This window comes from Hakea prostrata, chromosome 1 (genome assembly GCF_041222555.1).
Source record: "Hakea prostrata isolate BN-2017 chromosome 1, UWA_Hpros_2, whole genome shotgun sequence".
Classification (NCBI taxonomy): domain Eukaryota; kingdom Viridiplantae; phylum Streptophyta; class Magnoliopsida; order Proteales; family Proteaceae; genus Hakea; species Hakea prostrata.
The window spans coordinates 32,330,497-32,340,882 of NC_142600.1; the positions used below are offsets into that span (position 1 = coordinate 32,330,497).

Below are 10,386 nucleotides of genomic sequence, written 5' to 3' on the forward strand. Positions count from 1 at the left end.
AAGGTCCAGATCAAATCCAATCCTAAAGGGGTTTTGCACACAAGTCAAGTGACTTACCTAATAGGTAGAAATGCCTTCAAACCAAGATAGAGAGCACTCCAAGTCCATCAACTAATTAGATCTTCATCAGGATTCAGTTTCCATAAATAGAACCTCATCATCAACTTTCATGGATTCAAAGCCAGACACCAAGTCCTCTACTGGGATGGCCCAAAGCTGACTTCTTACTTTACTTCGGGTCATCGGACCTACAAATAACAAGGTTTCCGGATCAAGGTTAGGGCTGGGTTTTACACATATCATGTCAGATCCAGATACGTCCATTCCTCCCATCCCGGGATCCTTTCCGGTATCCTTCACACTAGAGTCACGGATATTATCCACCGGACTCATCAACCCTATTGGTCATCCACAAATGGTAGACAGGAAGCTCTCACATCCCCTCACGGATATGACCCACGGATCCTCGAGCACCCGTGAGACAAGTCTATCCATTTGCAACCCTACCAATAAATGGCTCCCACAATGTGATTCATGACCTCTCACGGATCATTTCACCGGTCTTGAGTGCCCACAAATCCCCACTGCTACCATGGGTCATTTGGTCTCAATGCCCTTCCAATACGACAGGGACATCCTAGCCAACAACTAGACAATCCTATGTATGTCATCCAATACCCGGGAAAGTGTCGATAGGAATCTTCAGAGAATATCACATACTATTCTCTCCGATGCCCAAGGACAGAAGTGTCAATAGGACACTTACCAATCCCAAGTTATACCTAAGCAATCACATACTCAAGTCCATCATATCGCATACATTTGATACATCATCATGATAGAAGTTAAATCATAACATCGAAGTGATCCATCATATATACAAGTAGCAAGAATAATAAATCATTATAACAAGAGTATATAAAATCACAATACTATTGTTCTAAAACATGTATAGCAGTCCTATGATATTCAAAAGTAATTAAGAGGTTATGTTCACTAAGTTATGAGCATCAAGACATAAGCACATAGCCTATGTATTTATGGTGATAACCATCCTTACCTTATGTTGAGTCAATGACGATCCAAGAGTCACAAAGGAATGATCCAATAATGGTGTTAAGACCCTAAACAAACATAAATAAGAGATTAGAGAAGAAATCGGGAAGATCGGTGGTCGAACGGTCAAAACGGAGCAAGGTTGCTGTCAGTAGCATGTTTGGTTGATGCTCCTTTGTTGATGGCATCGACCAAAGAGGATTGACTAAAAGTGGTTTCAGACAGCAAGTTGGATTTTGGTGATTTGGTCTGAAATTGGTCTTTCGGGGTTCGGATTGATCCAAAACTTGGAGGGATGATTAATAACAACGTATGGACACTACCTCGCAAGTATTATCACAATCCAATGGTCCAAATGAAAACCCCCAAATTGAGGTCTTATGTTCTAAAGACAAGAATCCTAGCATTCATGAGAAATCGATGTAATTGAAAGGGAAGCTAGAGAATTAGTTGGGGAATGGGTTAGGAACAAGGCTACAATCATATGCAAGCCAAAAATTTGACTAATCATACTCCACATTTCAGTCTAGTATAAGAAATCAAGTTGCTAAGCAAGGAATCATGGTAATGCATATGCAAGGATCAAGATGCAAGTGAGGCATAGCAAGAATGAAGAAAAGTCAATGTAAATGGGAAGAGACGTTCATGGCAAGGTGTTTGCAAGGTTGTAGCACCTTGGCCATTGTCTCATCAGAAAAGAGAAGAAGGGAAGTGAGTAGAATAGAGAGCAAGAGAGAGAATCATACCTTTGGAGTTGATAATTAGAGAAGACAGACAATGATTGCAATGATTGGGGGCGAGAATCCTTCACAAATACCATGAGAGTGCCTTGGGAAGCTCCACTCTCGTTCTCAGTGGTCTAAATGAGTGTAATAGGGTTCAAAACACGAGGCTAGCATATATAGGTGAGAATATTCCAATAGCATCTTTTACTCGAATCTAGGCAACTTTGGTCGATGCTCTTTGGTTGATGGCATTGACCAAAGAGGATCGACCAAAACAGGTTTCAGAAGAAAATCCAGAAATAGTTCAGCAACTTCGGAGAGGGATTCGGAGGGTTATACAGGGTCAAATTGAGTGGGGTTTTCTCGTACAAGTCCATCAAGAAGTCTAGTTTCGGGAAATATCTTCGGATTGAGAATGGGAGTCTATTAGGTACTTCAAATAGTTCACCCCTCTTCGTTGCACAGATTTTCACTAAACACCGACAATGTACCCAAGTAAGGGGTATCATCGTCAATGTCCATGGGTTCCGGGTCAAACACCATGTCTTCCATAAAGAGGGCCCACAATGATTTCTTCCTTCACTTCGGGACATTGGATCTACTCTAAGGAAAAGGTCGGACACAACCTCCTAAGGCTCTCAAAGATAATAACACTGAAATTAAGGTCCGACTTTAAGGTCTAACATCAAACAAGTCTTTCTTTATCTCAAAAAAAATAGGGTGTTCTGGTTAGGTTTGGGCTGGATTTCATATTCTCCCTCCCTTAAAATAATTTAGTCCTCGAAATTGGGAGAGTACTAGGCTTCTAAAGAGAAGGTGGACATTGCTTTTATCTTGACCTTTCTTCTCCCAAAATCTTCAGAAAACAATTAACAATAAGTCTTTTGTAAGAAAACAAGGAATAAATCTAACATGCTTTGAAATCAAATCGGGAGTATGATCATGGCTTCATGAAGATTTCACAAGGATCATGGCGAAGATCAATATGAAGGTTATAAAACCTTAAGAATGAAAGGAGATAGTAGAAGAGATGGTTGCAAGGATGCAGCATCTTCTTCATAGTCTCAATCACAAAGAATAAAACATAGTAAGAGTAGATCAATACGACACAAGGGAGATTACTAACTTTTGATTGAAGAACAGGAGATAAAAAGCTTGAAGTCTTGAGACAATTAGAAGGAATAACAATTCATGAAGGCCACATTTGATTCCTCTTCGAAATCATCATGTGGGGAAAACACAAGGTTATAAAGTGTATGGAGATCCACTCTAGAACAGCAGGGATAGAAGGATCAGTCATGGGAATGACTTAAGATCACCCTCCTATCAATGGGAATAGAAGGCACAAGAAGAAATCGTAGAGAGGATAGATCAGCTTCAAGGTACACTTCTACCAAATGAAACTAAGCAACTCCTACGACAGAGAATAAATCAAACAATGTATATGATAGGTATGCATTTGGTACAGCAGCAAGGTTAGGATTTGGTGGGATTTCACAACATTAGTATTTGTTTGTTATATGTTTCTATTATTAAATGAATACTTACTGATATTTTAAAAAAAAAATCAAAGTACCAAGAATAAAGGATTGGACATAATGATGGTGTAAGGTTCATCCACGAGAGAGAAGAAACGAAGTGCTAATTCAGGAATCGATGGACATGAACATTAGATTCTTTGGGATGAATGATAGAGTGGTAGGTGGAATAGGGGAAAGAGACTGGTGTGGAGGGATTCAGACGATCTCACCATATAGAAAGCAGGGAGGAATCAGACGCCACTTCAATTGATCCTAAAAGCAAAAAGGTAGTATAAGGTGTTATTCCCAGGTTGACACTAAGAGGGGGTTGAATAAGTGTTTTCTAAAATTCTCTTTGATTTGATGCTTCTTTAAGCTCAAGACAAAGTTGGTCAAGATGATCCTGTAGTTATCAATTACACAAGGGCACGTCCACCACACACCACAATGTGGCTGGGTCTACCAGACAGTGCACCACCACTTTGTAGTCAAAGCATTCCAATATATAAAGTGAAAAATAAACTAGAAACACAAGATACCAAATTTACGCGGTTCGGCTAGATTCCTACATCCATGGAGTAATACCCTAATAGAGCTTCATATTCACTCAATAGTTTCTAACTAAAAATTTTAATGTATACAATGATTAGAGGGCACCCACTCCAGTATGAACTCTTGCATCCACAAAACTATAAGGCCACAACCTCAAACAACTCAACCCTAACAATCAACTACTTGAAAGGTGAAACTTTTCAAATGAGGGAGATTACACTAGATTACTCACCTTCTTCTTCAACATTTTCACCAAAATACGCACCCAAGCTTATTCTCCATACTGATCTTGTTTCTTGACTTCTCCTCCTTGTTTTTCTTAATCTCCATAAGCCAAAAACCTCAAAAACCGCTTTCTGTTTCGCAAAAATTCGTGTTTTTAAGGAGGATGAACATTCATGTACAGGAACCGTTGGATTTCATCTTTTGGATGAGTCCCAAAGATAATCTTATCAAACGACCATTGGATATTTACTTTAAATGGTGGGTGAGATCTAGGATGTTGGATGTCTTAAGTTATATGAGACCTCACAAGATTATTTCAAATAGAATCATTTAGATTCTATCTTAAACATGCAACACACTAGATCATTTTAATCACTATACTTCGTAATGTACCATATATGCATACTCCCAAACAACCAAACACCTCGTGATGGAATCTTTTCTGCCATGGACACTAGAAAACCAAACGCATTAATCTCATCCCTTAAAATTGGATCTTAGTTCATGTCTTTCTAATAACCATTAGATTCACACAATTTAATCTTTCAAAATTACATGCTCTTCCCTGAGATACAAAACTTCTTTGACAAAGACCCCCAAACTCTTTAAAAAAAATTTCCGAACCCATGAATATAGATTACATCACAAAAAGCAAATTCATCATAGAGGTCAAATTTCATCTTATTTCTACGCTGCCAAAATTTGCTTCTATATCACACACTGATGAGAAACCTCATAACTTCCTTATTTGATATTGGAATCACAATCCAAAAAGTACGTTGGAAAGAAGACTTCATGAACCTTGTTCTTACAGTTGAAGTTGAACCCATAAAACAATTGTATGACTACCCAAAATTTCATCCAAGATGTTTTTGCAGTAACCTGTGAAATCCACCATTCTAAGGAATCTTCACTTCACCCAAAACACTTAAATCTTCTTAAAAACACTCAAAATTATTGTAACAGTATTAATCACCCTCTATAAACATAGCAATGCCCAAATCCTTCTATGGGACCTTCACTTCAGTACAAGTCATGTACTCTTAGAACACATTGTATTTTGGTTGCCAACAATGAGAACACATGCAATCTCAAACAATGGAACAGCACAAGTTCAACGATGCCAAAGAAGACCAACATATTGGGGACAACGATAAACAATTGGTAAGATGATTCTGTCTTCTCAAAACTAAGATAATGTTTTGAACGGTTGAATATAAATCCAAAGGAAAATTAATCGGGTTAGGATAGACATGGTGTACGACTAAATGAGACAATTCTGACGACTTACTTGAGAACGCATTTAGAGAAGAAATGAAACTTTTACTTTTCTTCTCAAAACCATGCTCATCTCAAAACATAGTAGCACACAGATGAATCAAAAGCTTAGCTTCAATCGAACCCCAAATAAAACGAAGCCCAAGGTTTCAACAATTGAAAGGTTAAAGGGTGGGAAAGACGAATTAAAGGAAGTCCAAGGTTTGAGCATAGGAATATTGTATAAGATAAGCGATGATGAAGCTGTTGTTGAAACAGGGGAAGAGGCGGGTTGGTGAAGTCAACCGGAGAAGAAAAAGTTTTTCCCCACTAGAATTCCATACTAGAGACGTAACAGCTGAAAAGGAGTTCATCTGCATCTAGCGTTTGGCTTCAGTACTATGCAACACTAAACTGTGGATGCAGAGGATCTAAAGTTATGGTCGAGATTGAATCTCCACCATAAAAGCTCAATCTCAACCACCTTGAATCCAGACCATAAGTAGCTCAACATTGCACATTTAATGCACAACACTGAAGCACGACGTCTGCATCTATAGAGTTAAACTTCATTGTTGTGCATTAAATGGTGACTGCTTACCAAATCATAATATCGGTATCTATCCGATAAGCAACCAGATTCAAATTCAAATGACTGCTTATCGGATTGGATAATGTCAGTTAAAATTTTATCCAATTAGAGTAAAGTATTTTTTCTTTTAAAAAAATAATAGTATGTTTAGTTTGAAATGATATCTCAAGTGATATTTTAAACCTCACTAAAGTTAAACTGCTTAACCCTATTTAATAGGTTGAATCACCCTAAACCCTATTAGAATTTTCTATAGCCAACTGACCAAACTATGGGAAAAAAATTAGACTGGCCTTTTTTTCCTTCTAAAAAGAGTTGATAATAAGATTGGTAAACCAGAAATCTGAAATCGGAAGCGAGAAATGATAATCAACAATCAATAATTTATTGGATCGAATAATTACTGGATATTCGACAATATTCAGGATTTGATTCGGATACCTTCTGTAAATTTTTGTCGTATATCGGATTGTATTCGGATAGCGTTTAACTTATTGGATTAAGATACTAGTGGTGGTATATCCGAATCGAATCCAATCCGTTTATAGGTGTAATAGTATGAATGCATTTGATATATAATTTGAAAGATAAGAGATGTAAAGTAAGTAATAGAATAAATTTCAAATAATATAAACGCAATAGTTTACAACTCAAGGGTATGTACATAATTTGCTCATAATTATGCTTATCAACTCTTACCATATCATTGATCAGATGATTGAAACATTTCACTAATTCACTGATCTTTTAGTCGTGGGAATCAAAAAAGGGGCTCAATGAACAACGAAAGCACTCGATTTTTGGTAACTCCGCCAGAAGTACCAATGCCATCGCCATGTTGAAAGATGCACTGGGAAGTTCGAGCCATATTCAAGGCCATGTCCACAACCCATCTAGGCAATCCACAGCTTTGGGCACACTCATTAAGCTTTTTCCATGAATCCCTAACCAAGCCTTCTATGTGTTGTCTTGCTTCTCCCTCTGAAACACCTTTCTCCTTCATGTAACACTGTATGGATTTGGACACATCGCCCCTTTCCATCTCAGCCTTCATTTGCCAGCCACATATAAAAGCAACTTTAATAAAATGTTGGAGATTAAGGAACTATCTATTCTTAGCATTATCAAGTGAATCGAAAGTAATATATACATGCATATAAAAACATACCTGGGAAGTTCCTAGGTCATCAGTGAGTCGAGTTATGATAGAAGCCCAATAAAATAAATCACTGGAGCCATGGATTAGGCAATCAAGAGTCTCATCAGCTGGTGGGATGCTACGGCATTCCAGTTGCAAAATACAGGCATGGACCATGGCTACAGGACCACCCACTGTTATCCATGCATTACCCAAGTATTCTTCCAATCCTGGTGTGTAGCCCTTATAAAACCATCTTGCTTCCACCAAGTATGCTCTGCAAAGTCTTGCCCACTACAAAATATGACCATGAAATTCATTAAAGCTCTCTTTGTTTTTGCCAAAAAATATGGATCAAATAAATTTTCTTGTAAAGTAATAAACTCCCTTTGTTATGTAGGGTAAGATCAAATCTCGACCACCATTTTAGATCTAGACTGTAGGCAGCTCAGTGTTGCGCATTAATTGCACAGCACTAAAGCAAAATTATTAAACGAGGATGAATAGAAGGGGAAAGGAAATAACCTCTTTCGTTATGTAGGGTAAGATATTCAAGCCAAGATCCTTTTGTGCATCATAAACAATTTCATTTCCAAAATTGAGGAGTGCTGAGTAGCATAACTTCATGTAGTTGGGAAGATCTTCTGTGTTTTTGATATCCCACCTGGCAACATCTCAAATTGATTTTAAACCAAGATAATTATGCAATTAAATATTAATTAGAATGTAAATGTACCTTACAATTAAGTCTCTCTAAATTTTACCTTTCAATCGCATTCGTGAAGAGTTCAAGTTCATCGAGTGATCCATATACATCATAAATGTCATCAACTACTGTCAGTATTGAGATTAATTTGGTGAGCTCTATTCTACATTTGGAGAATTCTGGTTCATAGATTATCCCAACTGCCCACATGAAATTCTCCACCAATCGGTCCCTTGCAAAGCAAAGCTCTTTTTCTAATGCCAATTCTCTCCACCACCTACAATAAAAAAATAAAATAATAAAAATAATTAGATAAAAATATTTAAATTATTGTATACTAATAACATTGAATATATATATATATATATATATATATATATATATATATATATATATATATATATATATATATATATATATATATATATATATATATATATATATATATATATATATATATATATATATATATATATAAAGATTTGAGGTTCATCTAAGTCAGTTTATACACATCTCCACGAGGGTAATTTTTTATATTGAATTTAAGTATATGGGCAGTGATATGCCCCTGGTCCCAAGATGACTCCGATTTTTAGTTTAAACATATCGTATTGAAATAGACTTTTTACTAAAAATCACCTGGAAAGCTCCTGTAATTCCTTTTGGTGTACTAACTGCACAATGTTGAAATCCAGCTTTGCTAGCTCAAGCAATACGGACCAACTCTTCTTCACATTGATATCCTTCTCATAGGCATTTATGGAGTTTCTAGCTTCTAATCTCACCATTCTCCATTGCAATGGAACTTCTAGTGACTGTCTCACTCTTTTTGTGTGATTACTTCCGGATTTTTCCATCAACAATGACTTGAGACTTGAGACACTGAACTCCATGGCATCCTCTAGCAGAGTTTCTCCATTCACTCCAAGATGTGCAGCTTCATACAAGGACAAGAGTCCCTCAGTTTCATCACTTAACCAGTTCTTGAAGTGTTCAGTCTTGTTCTTGAATGCATTGAACACGTCTATAAATTAAAACAGATCATCATTTAGTCTCTTTTTGGTATCAATTCTCATTTTCTATTATACCTATTTAAAAGAAATAAATACAAGAATTCATTATTGGTCAAGAATGAAAAATGGTTTGGTGCATAAATTTTGTCAAAAGTAAATTATGGAATAAAAAAATTTGGTATATCAAAATAAAAAATTGTTAGAAAATAATAGTGAGCAAGTGAGAAAAGAGAAGAAAAAAAATGTACGATTTTTTATAGAAAAATGTGTATTGACTATTTTACCTTCATCTTGATTATAAAGTTTTAAATAAACCTTTACATAAATGAAGGGAATGAAATTTTGATCATAATTCATAATAGACAAAAAGTCTATTATGAATTTTGGAAGCGTTTATATTATTTTAAATAAAAACAAAACTGATCATGATGCCAAAGAATTTAAGTATCTTCATTATCAACCAAAAATAATAATAATTAATAAATAAATATTCGCGTTCGTGATCTAGTAGTTAAGAATCTTAAGATGCAATTTTATTTCTTTATATGTGCAGATCACCTGAACTGATCTGATAACCATGTTGTCGAAGAAGTCGAAACTTTAAGGCAGCAGAGTAAAGATCATCATCATCAATGCCCTCCCAATAACCCAGATGATGAAGACTTAGGGACTCTCTGATCTTCTCCTCAAAGTGGTAAGCCACTCCCAGGCGTTGAATCAAATCGATGAGTTTCAACTGAAGCAATGGATCTTGATTGGTAGACTGTATAAGCAGCTTCACCTCTTTCTTGAGCTCCTTTAGGCGAGCATAGGAGAGCTCATTCTGCATTAATCCAGACAAGCAAGGGATAAGAGTTTTATATAAGCAATAAAATATAGTAGGTGATCGAAGTGTAGGAATTCAAAAGGGATGAGATAATTCACAACCGTGCAAGGATTCTTCAGAGTCTGAATGAATTGGTGATCCCAAATGGTAGGATGATAATGGGCCGATCGGCGTTCATGACACTCTTGTGATGCCGACGACCGCACCACCGTCGATGACCACCGTGAGCAGCGTGTGTAGGAGATCGTTGGTTGATACACGTTGCTGCTGCTGCCTCTGTTTTGCAGCCATGAGATAGTTCTGTCGGTAGCCAAAAACGAAGAAGAGAACTGAGGTATGAAGCCCAGTTTCAAGAGTGGTTGAAAGGTAGTTGAAATAGCAGAATGGACCATTTTGATTGATTAGTTGAGGACAACTAATTCGTTTCCAGATTGTTTACAAGATCGTCCTTGAGGATCTAACCGCAAAGCGAGTCTACTTATATAATTGAAGTTTTAAAAAACACGCCAGTTCTTTGAAGCGATCGTGTGGTAGAGAAAGAGATAAGAAAGACTATGCGCTTCTTTAATTTTATGGTTGGCAATTACCATGCTTTAAAAACATGCTTAAAACCATAAAGAGGAGACAGTTAATTCAATGGGTGGATATCTTGTAAGCATACTTTTAGAGCATAAAACACATTATAGTGGTTAAAGTAAACATTGTCCACATGGTGATTCCACACACGAGAGGGAGAAAAATTGTTTGGATGTTGTGCAATTAATGCACGAACAGTT

General features: G+C 36.6%; 1 protein-coding gene across 1 annotated transcript; it reads right to left on the reverse strand.

Annotated features, from left to right (window-relative positions):
* Window positions 1-6,541: 6,541 nt before the first annotated feature.
* Window positions 6,542-10,046, reverse strand: LOC149028763 (putative terpene synthase 9). Its single transcript, XM_089149157.1, has 7 exons — window positions 9,712-10,046; window positions 9,343-9,607; window positions 8,411-8,795; window positions 7,830-8,048; window positions 7,591-7,729; window positions 7,096-7,359; window positions 6,542-6,975 (listed from the first exon to the last, which is right to left on the reverse strand). The coding sequence occupies exons 1-7, from the start codon at window positions 10,000-10,002 to the stop codon at window positions 6,688-6,690; spliced, it is 1,851 nt and encodes a 616-aa protein (XP_089005283.1). The 5' UTR covers window positions 10,003-10,046; the 3' UTR covers window positions 6,542-6,687.
* Window positions 10,047-10,386: the final 340 nt, after the last annotated feature.

What these genes read in the sequence shown, in the direction of transcription:
- LOC149028763 (XM_089149157.1), bottom strand. Translation starts at nt 10,002, where the DNA reads ATGGTCCATTCTGCTATTTCAACTACCTTTCAACCACTCTTGAAACTG. An exon ending in CTCTGAAGAATCCTTGCACG is followed by an intron (nt 9,608 to 9,711) that starts GTTGTGAATTAT and finishes GGATTAATGCAG; the next exon opens with AATGAGCTCTCCTATGCTCG. An exon ending in TTCACGAATGCGATTGAAAG is followed by an intron (nt 7,730 to 7,829) that starts GTAAAATTTAGA and finishes AGATGTTGCCAG; the next exon opens with GTGGGATATCAAAAACACAG.